Source organism: Chiloscyllium punctatum, chromosome 8, assembly GCF_047496795.1.
Source record: "Chiloscyllium punctatum isolate Juve2018m chromosome 8, sChiPun1.3, whole genome shotgun sequence".
Lineage (NCBI taxonomy): Eukaryota > Metazoa > Chordata > Chondrichthyes > Orectolobiformes > Hemiscylliidae > Chiloscyllium > Chiloscyllium punctatum.
Genome location: NC_092746.1, coordinates 102,679,244 through 102,699,090, shown reverse-complemented (window position 1 = coordinate 102,699,090; position 19,847 = coordinate 102,679,244). Strand labels below are relative to the sequence as shown.

Genomic DNA, 19,847 nt, shown 5'->3' with positions numbered 1-19,847 from the left:
CGCTAATTCACCTCCCAGACTGTGGTAAGCAGGGTGGCGCTGTTACACCTCCAGGACTGGGCGGAGCGTGGTGGCGCTATTTCTCCTCCCAGACTGTGGTAAGCGGGGTGGCGCTGTTTCACCTCCAGGACTGGGCGGAGCGTGGTGACGCAATTTCACCTTCCAGGCTGTCCTGGACTGGGCGGAGCGTGGTGAAGTTATTTCACCTCCCAGGCAGTGGTAAGCGGGGTGGCGCTGTTTCACCTCCAGGACTGGGCGGAGCGTGGTGACGCAATTTCACCTTCCAGGCTGTCCTGGACTGGGCGGAGCGTGGTGAAGTTATTTCACCTCCCAGGCAGTGGTAAGCGGGGTGGCGCTGTTTCACCTCCTGGACTGGGCGGAGCGTGGTGACGTTATTTCTCCTCCCAGGCTGGGGTGAAGTGGGGTGGCGCTGTTTCATCTTCCAGTTGGGAGGACTGACCAGTCTGGACCATCTTGTCGCCACTGCTCATAGGCTCCTCCTCCTGATCGTCCTCTCTCCCGGTGCGGAGTGGCGGGTGGCAATGGCGCTGTACAACTTCAAGAAGATCACGGTGGTGCCGTCAGCCAAGGCAGGTGTTGGCGGTTCGGGGGGCTGCGAGCGACTGGGTGACTGGCTTGTCAGACGCTACACATTGAAAGGCTGGGTTTGCGTCCGAGTGGCGAGTAACTGGGCTGAGGGCCCTCGGGCACGTGTTCCCCCCGTCAATCCCACATTCCCTCCCCTTTCCTTAGGGCTGAGTGTCACCCCTGGGCCTGGGGGGTGGGGGTGGTGGATTTGGTCATTATTAATGTGTTTGATGTTTATTATTATATTAATTATTATGTCTGAACCCTCCATTTCCCCTTTTTTTTTAATAAAAAACCTTCCCCAGAGGAACCGGTTTGTCAGTCTGCACTGGCCAGCTTTGGGACAGTGGTTTAAAAATGTCACCGTGTTACTGATTACAATCGTGAAGGGAGTGGAGAATTTCCCAGCACTGCAGCATAACTTTCTCCCCTCTCCCCTCCCCGGTCCCAGTTACGTGAAAGCGATGAGTTTTGTCGAAGGCTCCTCCTCCTCCTCCTCCTCCTCCATCTCACTTGCTCCCTCCGCCTCCTGTGGATCATCTCCACTTTAGTGTCGCCAGCTGCCGATTTGTGGAATTTTGATTTGGTCTCACTCCTTTTCAAAACCTAAGTTTGGAACTTGATACTGATGGGTTGTTTTTCTGGCAGAAGGCAAGTCATTTGGGACTGAGATGAGTGAAATGATTTCGCTCAAAAGGTTGCGAATCCTTCGATTCTTCTTGTCCACTGCATAATTGAGTGTACTTCAACTGTACTTGAGAATACACCTGGAGTAGATAAACTTTTGCATTCTCGTAGAATCATGGAATATGAGGAATAGGTAGAAAACTGGAGTTAAAGCCAAAGGTTAGCCATGAGTAAATTCAGTAGAGAGAACGTTCAAAGTCCTTTCGATTTACTTCTGTTTCTTATGTTGCGTCTTCATTATTCAAGCAAAGAGCTTGAGCTTGTCAGTGATTTTCTGTCTTGAGAATTTTATGCTGTGCATTTCCCTCAAGTGATGTTGAAGTTATTTGTTTAATATACTTATCAATTCAAGTATTGCTAAAACACACGTATTCAAAACCTTTTATCTTGTACTCATTGGGATAATTCATAGAAATACCAATGGAAGACGTGAGAGGGGAGGAATTGACTGATTGCAAGATGAGAAGGTTTAATAAAATTTCTCTTACTCAGCAATAGTCAATTTCGCAGTTCACTTGTACAATGCTATTAAGCCAAAAATGTCCTCAGTGCTAAATGCGAAAATTATAAGACACAGATTTTGTGTGTCTGTCAAACCTGGAAAATAATTATGGTGATGGATGTCTATTATATCTAAACTGCTGAAATGTAAATTTTATTTTGTTTTTATGAATTTATAAATCAATGACAACTTTCATTGTCACAGGCACACAATGTAGTTTGTAACTCCAGTTAGGAATGATTCAGTGATGAAAATCTGAGTAGAAAGTTTCACACTTGGATTTTTGGAGACAGGTAAAGGAAGTTGGGTGTAGTTTGATGGCACTAGGTTAAAGAACAGGAGGTCAAGGTGTGAGGAGTATGCTAAGATTGGAAAGACCATGCAGGAAGATGTAAGAGAAACTGGAGAAATACTTCCAAAAAACGCTGCACAAACTTCATCTCATCCAAGGTCCTGAAAACCGGGTATTGTACAGCACCAAGATTTTCTCACTCATCACCCTTTGTAGAGGCTCTGTAACACTACCTTAAATTTTTAAAAAACTTATCTTTATTTTTAAAAATGCCTGTCTCCGATCTCTTAAAAGATTGTGTTTAATTTCTGTAGCAGCATTAGACGGAGTATTGAATATACATGCGCAGATATAGCATCTTTTAAACTGAGATGTTGTTAAAGGCAGTTCTGCTTACTGTCATTGAATAATACAAATGGTTAATTTACAACAGTCTCCTTTACAACAAAATCAGTTCCCAAAAACAAAAGTTGCATCTAATCAGAGAACAATCATTTTAACTGTCATTTTTTTCACAATGACTTCTAGATTCTTCTGCATCTGAACTCTGCAATCTATCAACATTTAACTAATAAGCTTATTTTCTATCCTTTCTGCCAAAAGGAATAATTTTATGTTTTTCTACTGTACACTCCATTTGCCACGTACTTAATCTGTCTGTTCCTTTTTGTCACCTCCTTGTTTCCTCTTTACAACTTAATTTCCTACCTATCATTGTGTCATTGGCAAATTTTGCAATCATATCTTCCTGTCCCATCATCCAGTTCATTAATATAAGTTGTAAACTGTTGTGGTACCAATATTAATCCCTCTGGCACGATATTCATTACACTTTGCCAATCTGAAGATGAGCCATTTGTATCTACTGTCTGCTTCCTTTTGGCCACCCAACCTTCTGTCCACATGAATGTGTTATGTGCTTTGCTAAGAGCTTTATTTTCTGCAGTAACCTTTGGTGTGGCACTGTATCAAATTCCTTCCAGCAGTTTAAGTACAGTACATCCAATGGTTCCCCCTTAGCCACAGCGCATATAACTTCCTGAAAGAACTCCAGTAAGTTGGTTAAACATGATCTCATATTCACTCAAACTGTGTTGACGCCTAATTACCTTGAACTTATTGAACTACCCTATAATGATTTATTTAAAATTTACTTCAAACGTTTTCTTGTGAAAGATGTTGAGCCAGCTGGAGTATAGCTTCCTTCCTTCTATACCCCTCAGTCTTTCAGTGAAGAAGTTACATTTGCTATCCTCCATTCCATTTGGACTGTCCCAAATCTTGGGGGTTTTTGGAAAATTAAAACCAGAGTGTCAACTATCTCACTAGCCATATCTTTTAAGTCCTGAGATTGAAGTCTATATCAATTTCCATGCACTTGTCACCCAGCATCTCGAGCAATTTACTTCGTAGTTTGTCAAGTAATTTAAAAGAGAAATATTGTTTAGTCGTTGAAGTTGCAGTGTTAAATTGGCCTCAGAGCAAAATGACATGCAGGGAAATTTGTGCATGCACCAGGCATACGTTCTGTTCACTCATGTTGCAGATTCACTTCTAGTCAGCAATGGAAGAAACAGTGCTCCTAAAAGTCCATGTCTCAAGCTTGTTACCCTGACTTTGGACTCCTTTTGTTTCAACCTACCAAATGTCCCAATTTCAGCTGCCAAATTTCCACTCATGACAATGAATTGTGTAAATTCTACCACTTCTCCTCCTCAAAACATACAGTGCTTCTAATATGGTTTTGATCACCAACTTCTAATTTTTGCTTTGGTATCTTTTTTCCTGATTTCACCTCTGAAGGTCTTGGGGTGGTTTGCTATATTAAAACATTGAATACAATATAAAGCTTTCTATATGTGACCATCGTTGGGTGTTCAGTTTTAATATCATAGTCATGGTGTTCCTTGTTGACACTCCAATAGTAACTGAACATGTCAGTATCAAGTGATTTTTTTTTTCTCTTCTCACATAGGACTTAACAGATGAGTTGCCTTTGGCGACATCTGATACAAAGCATACAGCATTGGCTGTTGCAAAATGATAAGGCCATAGATGAAAACTTACATAGCACACATTGAGTTGTTTTCATCCTGTTTCAGAGATGGAACTTTACATTCCATGTTAGAAGTGATAGTAGTGGATTTCAAGCCGAGCATCCATAACTCCAGAAGGTACTGACATCAAGTTAATGAGACAATTTTATGAACCAATATACCTTGCCCTAGTGTCTTTATTTAAACAAAAGAGCATTATAAAATTAAATCAAAAGACCATAAGATATAGGAGCAAAATTAGGCCATTAAGCTTATTGAGTCTACTCTACCATTTGATCATGGCTGATAATGTTTCTCAGCCCCATTCTCTTGCTTTCTCCCTGTAACTCATAATTGCCCCAAGAAAGAACTTTTGCAGATGTGGTAAAACCAAATGATTTAAGATTTACAAAAATATGGAATGTTGTTTGGTCAGAAACTCTACAGACCAAAACTTCTGTCTGTTTCTTTTAGGATTTCATTGACTTGACCTTGTCAAAAACTCAACGGAAGACACCAACAGTGATTCATAAAAACTATCAGATCAGCCGAATTCGTCACTTTTATATGCGCAAGATCAAATTTACCCAACAAAACTATCATGATCGTCTCAGCTTGATTCTAACTGATTTTCCAAAACTTGACGTAAGTTGCTGTGTGGCAGATTATTTAAAAACTGCAAATCTCATCATATTTTAGTTTAATGTAAATTATTTATATTTACTATACACAGCATTTGCTGCTGAAATTGATGTATTGGTATTTAGGTTTTCATTCAGTCAAGAGAAACTAAACATTCAAGAACTGGCTGAAGAGGTTTGTGTTAATCTTTGAAATAAAATGGCTTACTTTTGGGAATCTTAAAATCTTGCACGTTCTTCTGTTCCATATAATCAAAATATTTTGTGCAAGTCCTTGCAAATGTTTGCGTAGTCATGCTTAATCTTGTACTAGCATGAATGTGATGGGGTGAAAGGATTCCTGCTGTGTTGTTTGTGTATAATTTAATGATATGGAATGAATAAATAAATAGATTTAATTTTGATTCCATTAACTCTTCAGCCATTTCCTGTTTAAGTAGTTTTTCAAGTCTTGTTCACAGTGTTTACTCTTCACATTTGATGGTTTCTCCTAAATGCAGCTTTAACTGACGATGTAATGACACTTATTTTGTTTAATGATCATCAGTTGGTACTGATTCACAGCCCAGACACAATACAAGTGATTTTCCAAAACCTGTTTCAAAATTTGGTTTAATACAGGAATATGTTAAATGCATTGTTCTTGGATGGAGCAGGCATGCATCTTTTGCAAAACGTGTCAGCATGAAAGATGCTTAATTCTACTCTTAAATCATGTATGTAATTTTATGATGCTTATTAAACCTGTCGCCTGTTAATGATATGACGAGCAGTGTCAGTGATGAGAAGGCGTTCAATCCTGAGAGAATACGTTTTGCTTAGTCATGATGATAACATCAGAGAACTTTAATTTCAACATAAAGAACTCAAATCGGTTCTTGAAACTAGCAATGAAGGAAAATCTCCGGTCTTTCAAAACATGCATCAGCTAATACCAATTGAAAATTATCTTTTAAATAACCCAAGTGTTGTAAAATATTGGAAGTGAATTGGACTATAAAGAAATGACAAACTTTTTGTGTTTGTAGGACATACACCCTTTTTATGCTGATTTGATGAATGTGCTTTACGATAAAGATCACTACAAGCTGGCATTGGGGCAAATTAACATTGCAAAGAACCTCGTTGACAAGTAAGATTGGTACTAACTTCTGTTTGTTTAATGCAAGTACTATGTCAAAACTTAGTATTGAAAATATTTGAATTGCCATGATGAATACCACAGAATCTGGACTGAAATAAGTGTAGAATAATATGGTGCAGGGCTTCAATCTTGAGCACTCAAGATTAATTTCTTAAGTCATGATGCTTGAAATCTCTGTCCCTGAAAAATAGATAGCAACGTCATCAGTATTCCATCTCAACAAAGCAATTGCTGAGTTTTCCTGCTGGTCGATTTATTTTTAAGAGGGGAGTTAGCAGTAACAAGGGTATAAAATCAAAGTAATTTTGAAACCTCAGTTCTTCCAGTGCTTGAGATCAGATGCCCCATCTCATGTTTGTATAAATTATGTCAAAAACTGATTTGCTTGCATCTGTGATGCAATTGTGTCCCTTTTTCTGTTCTGCTCTGTCAGAAAAGTTTTTTTTTGCTGAAAAGAGGCTTTTTGGAAATTTTGCCTCACTCCAAAATGGACTGTAGTAACAAGCAAGAAGAAAAATGTATACAAATTAATGTTGCAGATGGATGGTCTCTCAAGCTAGATAGAAAACAAGTATAGAAATAGTTTTGTACATACTTGAGCGTAAAGCAAAAGTGACAATTGGTTATTTTTGCTTACGCTGATCAAAACCACAGAACCGAAAATTGAGTAATTATGCTGCATTTGTGTTAAGGTAACAAAATTACATGAAGGTATGATGTAATGCAAGATGATGTAAGCAATACAGTAATGCGTTTGTTTTTAAATGTCAGCTTTTTGCTCCATGTCTAGATGAATTGTATTTCACAACGAACAACTCCAAAGATTGTCTTTATTCCATCTTCGATATTTTTCTCAAGACTTTTTCTAAGTATTGTTATGCCTAATGTTCAGTAGAACCTAAACAAAACTGTAATTTTCAACCAGTGTTGCCAAGGACTATGTGCGTCTGATGAAATATGGTGATTCTCTGTACCGTTGCAAACAACTGAAACGTGCAGCACTTGGCCGCATGTGTACTATTCTTAAACGACAGAAACAAAGTTTGGAGTATTTGGAGCAAGGTAAGTGATAGTTTCATAAATTTGTGAAAGTTTAGGAGTAGTTTGTCAGATTTTTGAGAGGACTTTCAAAATCCATGAGATCTGTATCTCACCATTTCTTTCTCTTTCAGTTCGGCAACATCTTTCTCGTCTGCCATCTATTGATCCCAACACAAGAACATTGTTGCTTTGTGGTTACCCTAATGTTGGAAAATCCAGCTTTATTAACAAGGTGTCTTTTTATTATTTAAAATAATATGTAATAAAGGTGTATATAACTTGCAATGTAATAATTTAAGTAAATGATTATAATCATCGTTCAGAAGATCCTGTCTTCTTACTAAGTTAATTTGTCTGTCAGGGATTGTTTATTGTCCATGGAGTTTTGGTTATATTGTAATCATACTGCACTCACTGAATGAAGTGCCATTATTACAAATATTACATATTTTGTTTGCTTGGCAGGCAGATTTACTTGAATGTTGTGCATTGTTTGATGGGATTGTCAACCTCTTGTTCCAATGATATTATCACAAAAACGAAAGCGCTGAAAGCGGATCTGGCAGCACCTGGAGTGTAAAAAAACAGTTAATACTGTGAATCCAGTGACCCATTGCTGGAACATCCATTAGTATCATTCTGTCTTACTGTGTGCATTCATTTGTAGCTCTATGACTCGGCATATAACCTTTTCCTCCATATGTTTGCTAGTTTCCAGTCATAAGTTTGATTTAGTTTGTGCGATTTCAATCTAAGTGAGAAAGTTGAGTGGTCAAATTCCATTTCTAGGCTTTAATATATTTACTTGGTCTAGCACTTGGCTGCAGAACCGAGGGAGTATATTAAGCAGCTGTTATGTTCTGTAGGTGGGTCAATCAACCAAGATTCTATCTGCCTTTTCAGATACTTCTGGCAAACCACCAGAAAAGTGACCAAATGTTCCTCCTTTATTTTCTGTTTGTGGCAAGTGCTATTTCACTTAGCCATCCAATTTTTGAATCGAAAGCTTAACTGCGCTTTGAAAGGCTTTCGTTCTTTTTAATCTTGGGTCACCTCAAAGACACTGAAGCAAAAAATGTTTATTTGTATTACTACAGACTTTCTTTTATTTCAGGTTCTTGTACTAAAATGTTGTATTAAAATTGTAGATGCATTATTTTGTTGCTTGTTTACAGATTACTCGGGCAGATGTTGAAGTGCAACCCTATGCTTTTACCACAAAATCATTGTTTGTGGGACATATGGATTACAGATACCTGCGCTGGCAGGTTAGTGTCACCAACTTTTACATTTTTTTTGTAATGAATCTTGTGTTAGAAGCAAGTAGACCTACTCTTTACACAAATTGAGCTTACCAGTCATTTTCTGCTGCTTTTCTGATCTCAAGAAGGGGCTAGTCATATGTAAAAGCTGCCAATATATAGAGAAGCAACATCCCTCTCTTTGATTTTGGATTGTGGCTCTTTACAGAAAATCAACCTTGAGGCCTCAAAGAGGCAGAACTCTGTCTCAACTGCAGCAGAAGTCATTGGTTTGAATTTAGAAAATGACATTGCAATAATGCAAGAGCGTTGATCACACTATAAGATTGGAAGATTCTAATGTTTCCCAGGTTGACAGATGTATTGGACCAGTTATCAGTGGGCAAGAATGGTCAGATGTGAAAATATCCAACTGAAGGAGAGCTCATTTTAATGAATTGAGAAGGCATGTTTGACAGGTGGTTTGTTATCTAAGAATGATGGGTAAAACAGCTGCCATGCAATGGGAGACCCATCAACGATGAGATATTTCAGATAAAGACAAATTTCCACCAATTGGAAAGGAAATGCATCCTACCATAGAGCTCACAGATTATTAAAGCTATGAAGATTAAAATGAAAGAGGAAAAGGAAGCCTATGAAAATGGAACATACTGCAGTAGAGTCATAGAGATGAACAGCACGAAACAGACCCTTTGGTTCAACTCGCTTATGCTGACCAGATATCCTAAATTAATCTAGTCCCATTTGCGAGCACTTGACCCACATTCCTCTTAAACCCTTCCTATTCATACGCCCATCCAGATACTTTTTAAATGTTACAATTGTACCAGCCTCCAACACTTTCTGTGGCAGCTAAGGAACATAGCGAAATGTGGAAAGTACAAAAGAGAATTAAGGAAGGAAATAAATGGGGGGAAAGAATGTGAGTGAGAATAGATTATTGGATAATGTTTTAAAAATCCTTTATTTTTAATGAGCATATAAATAATAAAAGGCTAGTCAAAGAAAAATGAGCTGATTTAGGGACCAAAAAGAAACGTTAGAGTTTTAAAACAGGGAAAGAAGCCTATCACATCCAGGCTAGTTTTTTATAACTATTTAGATATTCTAATCTCATTTAAATGTCTTGACCTGGAGGCTTAACTTTTTAAATATCATAAAATATAATTTAAATGCACATTAAATGTTGAGAGAATTCCAGTCTCTTAACACCCTTTCAGGAAGTAACTTCCAGATCTCCTCCTCCTCCTCCTCCACCATGCACCCAAACCGACTGGGTGAAAAAAAATTTACTCATTCTCACTGAGCCTCCTGGCTCTTATTTAAATACATGTTTCTGTTTACTGACCCCTCTAGTAAGGGAAAAATTATTCCTATCTTCCCTAATTGTGTACCTCTATTTAATGCACCTAAATCAGGTCCCCTCTCAGCCTTCCTTCTTCTTACCTGAAACGTTGCAGCTCTGGGAATATCCTTTGAATGGAGAGGTGATAGTCTAATGATATTGTCACTGGTCTCACATCTCAGACCCTACTAATATTGTCCTAGGTTTCAACTTCATCCTGACAGATGACAGAATTTGAATTCATTTAAATGTCTGAAAGTAATGAAGAGGTGACAAGGGTGATTGATGAGGGAAGGAATGTAGATGTCAATTACATGGACTTCAATGAGGCATTTGATAAGGTTCCCAGTGGTAGGCTGATGAAGAAGGTGAAGTTGCATGGGGTCCAGGGTGTTCTAGATAGATGGATAGAGAACTGATTGGGCAACAGGAGACAAAATAGTAGTGGAATGGAGCTTCTCAAAATGGAGACCTGTGACCAGTGGTGTCCCACAGGGTTCCGTGCTGGGTCCACTTGTTTGTGATATACCAAATGATTTGGAGGAAGGTGCAGGTTGCCTCATTAGCAAGTTTGCAGATGACACTAAGATGGGTGGAGTAGCAGGTAGTGTAGGGGACTGTCAGAGAATACAGCAGAATATAGATAGATTGGAGAAATGGCAGATGGAGTTCAGTCTGGACAAATGCAAAGTGATGCATTTTGGAAGATGCAATTCCAGATGCAATATGGTAAATGGAAAGGTCCCGGGGAAAATTGATGTACAGAGAGATCTGGGTGTTCAGGTCAATTGTCCCCTGAAGATGGCAATGCCGGTCAGTAGAGTGGCCATCAAGACATACGGCATGTTTTCCTTCATTGGACGGAGTATTGAGTACAAGAGTTGCCAGATCATGTTACAATTGTACAAGACTTTGGTTCAGCCACATTTGGAATACTGCGTCCAGTTCTGGTCACACATTACCAAAAGAATGTGGATGCTTTGGAGAGGGTGCTGAGGAGGTTCACCAGGATGTTGCCTGGTATGGAGGGTGCTTGCTATGCGGAGATGTTGAGTAGATTAGGATTGTTTTCATTAGAAAGATGGAGGTTGAAGGAGGGCCTCATTGAGGCCTACAAAATCATGAGAGGTGTAGACAGGATGGATAGCAAAAACTTTTTCCCAGAGTTGGGGACTCAGTTACTAAGGGTCACAAATTCAAAGTGAGAGGGGAAAAATTTAGAGGAGATATGTGTGGAAGGGTGGTTGCTGCCTGGAATGTGTTGCCAGCAGAGGTGGTAGGGGCAGGAATGATGGTTTCATTGATGATGTATCTAAACAGAAACACAATGGGCAGGGAGCAAAGAGATACAGATCCTTAAAAAAATAGATGGCAGATTGAGATAGAAGATATAGATCACCGCAGGCTTGGAGGGCTGAAGAGCCTTTTCCTGCGCTGTAATTTTCTTCGTTCTTTGTAATCATAATGCCATTTTTGATTGTCATAAAAACCCATAAGACCATAGATATAGGAGCAGAATTAAGACATTTGGTCCATCAAGTCTGCTGTATCATTCAATTATGTCTGAGACGTTTCTCAACCTCATTCTCCTACCTTCTCATGGTAACCCTTAATTCCCTTACTGATCAAAGATCTATCTATCTCTGTCTTTAAGATACTTAATGACTTGGTCTCCACAGTCTTCTGTGGCAATGAGTTCCATAGATTTACCACCATCTAGCTGAAGAAATGCCTCCTCATCTCAGTTTTAAAAGGGCCATCACTTTACTCTGAGGCTGTGATATTGGATCCTAGTTTCTCCTAGTATGAAAACATCTTTTCCACATCCGCTCTATCCCAGCATCTCCCTATCCTTCTGTTGAAATCAATATTGAATCAGGAGGAAACAATGGTATTGGTGAACATAAATCTTGTTACTGGAAGGCTGGTTCCATTGGATTTCTGCAGGATAGAATACCATTTCATATTCTTGAAATTTTTGTTCTGAATATCAATGCTTTAGTTTTTAATGTAAGGTGTTTTACAGATGAGACAAGAATTTGTATTTGATACTGAGGAGGAAAACTGTTGCAACCAAAACAAATCAGTGAAGTGGTTAGGTGGATAGAAACGTGAGAAGTGAGTTGCCTAGGAGTCTTCCACATGGGTTCTGGACCCATGAAACCTCATGGTGTCAGGTCAGGTGATGGAAAGTGAGAACTCCAGCTGATCATCATGTACTCCCTCCCTCACATAAGTTGTTAAATCAGTACTCTTCCATGCTGAAGAACACTTGGAGGGCACAGTGACGGTTGCAAGATGCAGAATGTTCTCTGGGTGGAGAGACTTCAATGTCTCATGACTTTGGCAGCACCAGTGGTCAAGTGCTAAAGGACACCTGTTGGACTGGGTCTGTGGCAGATCATGAGGAAACCAGAGAGAGAAAAGCATACTTGATGTCATCTTTATCAGTCTACTTGGAGCAGATACAGCTTTACATTCCTTTAGAGTTAAGTTTTGCCTTCACATCATCAGTCCCGTTCATCATGTTGTATGGCACTGTCACCATGATAGATTCAAAACAGATCTAGCAACTTGAGCTTGAGCTTTTATGAGGCTACAATTCATCAGCAAAATTGTATTCAAACACAATTTGTAACCTCATGGCTTGGCATAACTGCCACTCCACCATTACTGCCAAGTCAGAGTATCACCTGGGTTTGAAGAATTCAAGAGGACATGCTAGGATCACCAGGCGTACTTAAAAGTAAGTTTTGAAACTCAAAGCTATAATACAGGGCTTCTTGCATGTCAAGCAAGCATGTAGCATGCAACTGATAAAGCTAAGCAATCCCACTATCAATGGATGAGACCTAAACTCTGCAGTCCTTCCACAACCAGTCTTGAATTGTACAATCAAACAATTCTGCAGAGGAGGATGACTCACAAACAGCACCATTCTTGATGAGGAAGCCCAGTGTATCAGTGCAAAACACAAGTATTTGCAAACATCTTCAGCTGGAAATGTGGAGAGGATGGTCTGTCTCAGTCTCTCCCTGTGGTTCGCAGCATCACCGATGCCAGTCTTCAACCAATTCAACTACCTCAACATGGTATTGAGAAACAGCTGAAGGCTGCAAAGGGCCTGGGCTCTGAAAACATTACAGCAATAATATACAAGACCTACTCCAGAACTATTCACACCTCTAATCAAGCTATTCCAGTTCAGTTACAATGCTGGCATCTTCCTGAGAATGTGGAAAATTTATTTAGCTATGTCCTGCGTTTAAAATGTAGGCCAAATCCAACCCAGCCAGTTCTAACCCCAAAAGTCTAACTTTTGGTTATCAGTAAAGTAGTAGTAGATGTTGCCAATTGTGTTATCAAACAGCACTTGCTCAGCAATAATTTGCTCACTATTGCTCAGTTTGGGTTCTGACACATGGTACCTAACCTCATTTACAGCCTTGGTCCAAATACAGACAAAAGAGTTGAACTTCAGAGGGGCAGTGAGAACTAAAAGTGCTATCAAGGTGTATGAACAAAACTGGAACCAGTGGGAACTGGGCGGAAACTGTATTTGCTGATTGGAGTTGTGCCTAGCGCAAAGGATGATGGTTGTGGTTGTTGAAAGTCAATCATGTCAGACTCAGGATATGACTGCAGGAGTTCTTGGCATTGTGTCCTCAGCTGTTTCATCATTGACCTTGCCTCCCTTGTCAGGTCAAAAGTGGGAACGTTTGTGATGGTTATGCAATGTTCAGTGCAATTGTTTCTCTTGTGACATTAAAATGCTAACAATATCCAGGTTTTGGGCTGATATTCTGCTTGTTCTGGTTCACAATGACCAATCCTGACATTACTCTGTATATGTCAGTGTGAAGCTTAGACATTTTCCTGACATCTTCCTTTTCTAAAGGGCCAGAATCTTATTTTCTTTACTAATTTTGTGTTCTTTGTGGTGTCTGTCATAAGTCTCTTTTTACTGGCTAGTGTATCATCAGTGTTCAATGCTTTATTCAATTCTTAAATGAAAAATATAAAATTGAAGAAAGGGCTAAACTGAAGGTGATGATTTTTCTGCATTAGGTAGTTGATACGCCTGGAATTTTGGATCATCCATTGGAGGAGCGGAATACCATTGAGATGCAGGCGATCACTGCACTGGCTCATCTCCGTGCTGCTGTTCTATATGTGATGGATGTATCAGAGCAGTGTGGCCACAGTGTGGAAGCACAGCTGGAACTCTTCAAAAATATTCAACCTCTTTTTGCAAATAAGGTAAAATTTTGTGTTTTTAATATGGGAAAATTTTATTTTAACTTTTTAATAGTAATGTTATTGCTGTTTAGATAACTTTGCTGTTTTCAAATTGGTTGCCTATTTCCTACATTACACCAAAGACACTATTTATGAAGTAATTCATTGGCAGTAAAGTTATCAGGATTATGGAGTTGCGAAGACGCTATATAATACAAGCCTACCTTTCCTTTTAGTCTTATTCTCATTTGAATTTTCACTTCATCACAACACCTATGATATGTTTAGTTTTGAGTCGGTTTGGTGCGGTAGCATTTTGATGATAGACGGTTCTGTGGTTGAAGGCATAATTATGTTTAAATGAAAGATTTAGAATGGCTGACTTAGTTTTGATATTGTGGAATACACAACCATAATTAGTGATTTGTTAACTTTGATTTGTTAAAATTAATACCGTCGTGGTTGAAGAAAAGGGGATTAAAATTATTTGCAGGGGAATAGGGTTAAGAATAACACTGCCAATGAGGTTAAGTATGGTCACCACCATTCATACCACTTAGAGAGTGCAGTGCAATAGTGGTTATATTTCTGAACTAGTAATTTGAAGACGTGAACAATTAATCCAGAGTCATGAGATAAATCCTACCAGGAGGCTGGGGAATTTAAATTCTGTTAATAAATTAATTAGATTTAAAAAGTTGGTAGAGAGAGAGAGAGAGACAGAACCTGCACAGTTACTGCCTTTGCTGTTTTTGAATTCGTGTGGTTGCTGGACATTGGAGTGCATCTGGGAAAATTAGCAAACAGTGAGTTTCACAACTAATCTTGGAGGAACAGGTTTGGGCGAAGTTCACAACACAGAATCAGATAGGTTAGTTGTTGTTTTAAGTCTGTCGAAGAGAAAGGCTGTATTCGTGAGTACAGTGGGTTCTTCCTTGATTATGTTTTTGGAGATAAGTCTCTTGATTAAACTTAAATGTAAGCCATAGTTATTAATTTAACCTTGTTTTGTAGAGGAACAGGATGGTGTTATTTTTTTGGGTCTGTAGATTGTGAAGGAACAAAAATGGCCTTTAATAGAATGATATGTACTACTTATCAGATGTGGGAGTTTAAAGAGAGTTTAAGGATTACTGTGGATTATATCTGCCATAAATGCTGTTGGATGCGAATCTTATCAGATCGAGTGGATCGGTTGGAGAGACAGAAGCAATGAGGAATTTGCAACAGCAACAGTATGTGATGGATGGCAGTTATAGGAAGGGGGGAAACGTTTCAGATACAGTCACATAGATGGGTTAACTCCAGGAAGGGTAAGAGAGGTGGCACCTAGGGCAGGAGTCTTTTGTGGATATATCCATTTTAAACAGGTATGCTGTTTTGGAAAATGTAGGGGGTGATGGATTCTCAGGGGAATGTAGCACGAACAGCCAAGTTTCTGGTATTGAGACTGGCTCTAATGCAACCAGGGGTACGTCGGCTTCCAAGAGATCAATTGTGAGGGGATTCTGTAGTCTGAGGTACAGACAGACGTTTCTGTGGCCAGCCAAGAAAAAGCAGAATGGTGTGTTGTTTCCCTGGTGCCAGGATCAAGGATGTCTCAGAGAGGGTGCAGAATGTTCTAACGGGGGTAGAGGGGCCAGCAAGAGGTAATTGTCCACATTGGAACCAACAACATAGGAAGGGAAAAAGTTGAGATTCTGAAGGGAGATTACAGAGAGTTAGGCAAAAATTTATGAAGGAGGTCCTCAAGGGTATTAATATCTGGATTACTCCCAGTGCTACGAGCTAGTGAGAGCAGGAATAGGAGGATAGAGCAGATGAATGCATGGCTGAGGAACTGGTGTATGGGAGAAGGATTCACATGTTTGGATAAAAGCAAATTACTGTGGATGCTGGAATCTGAAACCAAAAGAGAAAATGCTGGAAAATCTCAGCAGGTCTGGCACGAAGATAGTGAGGAAAGAGGTCAATCTGAGACTGGTACAGTTGAGAATAGAAGCGAGTCAAACAGTCAGGGCAGGCAGGGACAAGGTAGGACTAATAAATTAAACTGCATTTATTTCAATGCAAGGGGCCTAACAGGGAAGGCAGATGAACTCAGGGCATGGTTAGGAACATGGGACTGGGATATCATAGCAATTACAGAAACATGGCTCAGGGATGGGCAGGACTGGCAGCTTACAAACACTACAGGAAGGATAGAAAGGGAGGCAAAAGAGGAGGGGAAATGGCATTTTTGATAAGGGATAGCATTACAGCTGTGCTGAGGGAGGATACTCTCGGAAATACATCCAGGGAAGTTATTTGGGTGGAACTGAGAAATAAGAAAGGGATGATCACCTTATTGGGATTGTATTATAGACCCCCTAATAGTCAGAGAAACAAACTTGTAAGGAGATCTCAGCTACCTGTAAGAATACTAGGGTACTTATCGTAGGGGATTTTAACTTTCCAAACATAGACTGGGACTGCCATAGTGTTAAGTGTGGACAAGAAAATTTTCTGATTCAGTATGTGGATGTACCTACTGGAGAAGGTGCAAAACTTGACCTGCTCTTGAGAAATAAGGCAGGGCAGGTGACTGAGGTGTCAGTGGGGGAGTACTTTGGGGCCAGCGACCAGAATTGCATTAGATTCAAAATAGTGATAGAAAAGGATAGACCGGATCTAAAAGTTGAAGTTCTAAATTGGAGAAAGGCTAATTCTGACGGTATTAGGCAAGAACTTTCAAAAGCTGATTGGAGGCAGACATTCGCAGGTAAAGGGACAGCTGGAAAATGGAAAGTCTTCAGAAATGAGATAAGAATCCAGAGAAAGAATCACCCTGTCAGGGTGAAAGGGAAGGCTGGTAGGTATAGGGAATGCTGGATGTCTAAAGAAATTGAGGGTTTGGTTAAGAAAAAGAAGGAAGCATATGTCAGGTATAGACAGGATGGATCGAGTGAATCTTTAGGAGAGTATAAAGGAAGTAGGAGTATACTTAAGAGGGAAATCGGGAGACCAAAAAGGGGACATGAGATAGCTTTGGCAAATAGAATTAAGGAGAATCCAAAGGGTTTTTACAAATATATTAAGGACAAAAGGGTAACTAGGGAGGGAATAGGGCCCCTCAAAGGTAAGCAAGGTGGCCATTGTGTGGAGCCACAGAAAAAGGGGGAGATACTAAATGAATATTTTGCATCAGTATTTACTCTGAAAAAGGATAGGGAAGATATAGACTGTAGGGAAATAGATGATGACATCTTGCAAATTGTCCAGATTACAGAGGAGGAAGTGCTGGATGTCTTGAAACGGTTAAAGGTGGATAAATCCCCAGCACCTGATCAGGTGTACCCGAGAACTCTGTGGGAAGCTAGAGAAGTGATTGCTGGGCCTCTTGCTGAGATATTTGTATCATCGATAGTCACAGGTGAGGTGCCAGAAGACTGGAGGTTGGCAAATGTGGTGCCATTGTTTAAGAAGGGCGGTAAAGACAAGCCAGGGAACTATAGACCGGTGAGCCTGACCTTGGTGGTGGACAAGTTGTTGGAGGGAGTCCTGAGGGACAGGATGTACATGTATTTGGAAAGGCAAGGACTGATTAGGGATAGTCAACATGGCTTTGTGCATGGGAAATCATGTCTCACAAACTTGATAGAGTTTTTTGTAGAAGTAACAAAGATGATTGATGAGGGCAGAGCAGTAGATGTGATCGATATGGACTTCAGTAAGGCATTTGACAAGCTTCCCCATAGGAGACTGATTAGCAAGGTTAGATCCCATGGAATACAGGGAGAATTAGCCATGTTAGTAGCCACGCACACAGATGATAAGCAACATGAATTCGACTGGGACAACACTACGATTATAGGACAAGCCAAACAGAGAACAGCCAAGGAATTCCTAGAGGCATGGCACTCATCCACAGATTCAATCAATAAGCACATCGACCTGGACCCAATATACCGGCCACTGCAGCGGACAGCTGGAACTGACAACCGGAAGTGGCAGGTACAAATCACTATAAATGCTGGAGGAAAGATCACAGAAGCGCTTCACAGGAGGCTCCCAAGCACTGAGGATGTCACTTAGACAGGGGACGAAACGTCTGCAACACAAATTCCCAGCTCCGAGAACAGAACCACAATATATCTGGTCAGCATGGACGGGTTGGACTGAAGGGTCTGTTTCCATGCTGTACATCTCTATGACTCTATGACTAAGTAATGACAGCTATGCAAATATCTTACGGTCATAAAGACCCACCGAATTTGCTAATATCTTCTAAGGAAACATTGCATCCTTATTGGTCTGGCTTTTGTGTGACTCCCAACCGTTACATTCTGGTTGACTCTTAACTGCCTTAAAATGGTCTCGTGAGACATTTAGTTGGGCCAAATTATTATAACAAAGAAAACAACGCACCATATCATCTGAAGTTGGTCAAGACGGTGGCTGACCACCTGCTTTCCAAATTATGAATGGGTATTAAGTGGTGACCTTTGTAGTGCATATTATGTGGATGAATTAAAAATAAACACATGATTCATTCTTTGTTCTAAATCATTGCAGTTCTATACGTGATCTTTCAATCAATGTATCTGTATCTAAGAAAGATGGTTTACTTTGTTTCACTAACTTGCTTTATTGTTTCAGCCCCTTATTATCGTTGCAAATAAATGTGATGTAAAGAAGATGGACGAACTTACAGAAGAACAGAAGGTCAGTATCTGATAGTGTGCAACATGTACAATTAAAAAATTAACTGGATTTAAAGCCACCGTCAAAATCAACATTTGCTCCATTTTTCCATCTTTTCTGGATAGGAAAAAGTGGGGACTGCAGATGCTGGAGATCAGAGCTGACAATGTGTTGCTGGAAAAAGGGCTCATGCCCGAAACCTCGATTCTCCTGCTCCTTGGATGCTGCCTGACCTGCTGCGCTTTTCCAGCAACACATTTTCAGCTCTTTTCGGGATAGCAAATTTCATTCATCAAAAGTAAATTATTTTAAAATAAAAATACCTTTCTAAAGGTCTTGCCCATCCTTAGATAATATTTATGTCAGTCCGTTTATTTCAACAGATCTAATTTCCTAAGAAAGCTTTTTGATTAAAATTCATCTTTTTAAAAGCTGGAAATAAGTGGCTGTCAATCATGTTGATGTCAATGAATTGGCATAAAAAATGAATTGGCATTAAAGAACATTGTCATGTTCTTTAAGAAATTAAATGATACCTGCATTAGTCTGCTTTATATGGGACCTTGGACCTCAGCTGGGGTATGCCATATATGACGTACACTAGAAATTAAATAGACTCCATATCATTTTCCAAACTGATAACTGCTACCACTAGAAGGATAAGGGCAGCAGAATACACCACTTGGAAGTTCCTCTCCAAGTCATTCACCATCTTGAGTTGAACATATGTCACTGCTCCTTCAGTATTACTGGGTCAAAATCCCTGAACAATGTCTGTAATGACAATTGTGAGTTTGCCTATACCAAATGGACTGCATCTGTTCAAGAAGGCTGCTCACTAATACCTTCTCCAGGGCAGTTAAAGGTGGGCAATCGATGCCGGCCTGGTCAGTGATGTCCACAACACTGGAGTGAATAATAAGCAAAGTCAGTAAGTAGCACCTTCCAGATTTGAGACAGTTTCTAAGGTGTGTTTGTCTGGTATTTATTATGGTATCTTTTGAATGTTTTTCAATATTTGTGAAGCTGTCACTCGCTTTTGTGTCCAGTTTCTACTTTAATCAAATGCGCCTCAGGCCTCTTGAGTTGATGAGGCATGGTGTGAGATCTCACTGAAGTACTGTGACACAATTATGCTTTATCTTTTCTTACAGAAAAGCTTTGCAGATTTAATGGCAGAAGGAATCATTGTAACAGAAACAAGTACTTTGACAGAGGAGGGGATCATTAAAGTTAAAACTGAGGTGTGTTTTTTCTTTTGTTTGAATTTCTGTTTTAGGGGTATAACATATACGCAAAGAGCAGAAAGATTAGCTTCATCATTTATTTTCTACAAGAATGATACAGTAACAAGGTTGAATGTATAGTAATTTACTGAATGAAG

The 19,847-nt window shown here is 39.7% G+C and overlaps 1 protein-coding gene across 2 annotated transcripts in view; it reads left to right on the top strand.

The window, feature by feature from the left end:
- Positions 1–467: 467 nt before the first annotated feature.
- Positions 468–19,847, top strand: part of gtpbp4 (GTP binding protein 4) — a 35,714-nt gene continuing 16,334 nt past the window's right edge. The window contains exons 1-9 of one of the 2 annotated variants that reach the window (XM_072576173.1): positions 468–590; positions 4,580–4,750; positions 5,775–5,878; positions 6,816–6,952; positions 7,063–7,163; positions 8,107–8,199; positions 13,610–13,801; positions 18,419–18,484; positions 19,618–19,707. In XM_072576173.1, the coding sequence (XP_072432274.1) occupies positions 543–590; positions 4,580–4,750; positions 5,775–5,878; positions 6,816–6,952; positions 7,063–7,163; positions 8,107–8,199; positions 13,610–13,801; positions 18,419–18,484; positions 19,618–19,707 (1,002 nt within the window). In that variant the 5' untranslated portion in view covers positions 468–542. Of the gene's footprint in view, positions 591–4,223; positions 4,244–4,579; positions 4,751–5,774; positions 5,879–6,815; positions 6,953–7,062; positions 7,164–8,106; positions 8,200–13,609; positions 13,802–18,418; positions 18,485–19,617; positions 19,708–19,847 lie in introns of those variants that run through there. The other variant, XM_072576174.1, reaches the window with a different exon arrangement.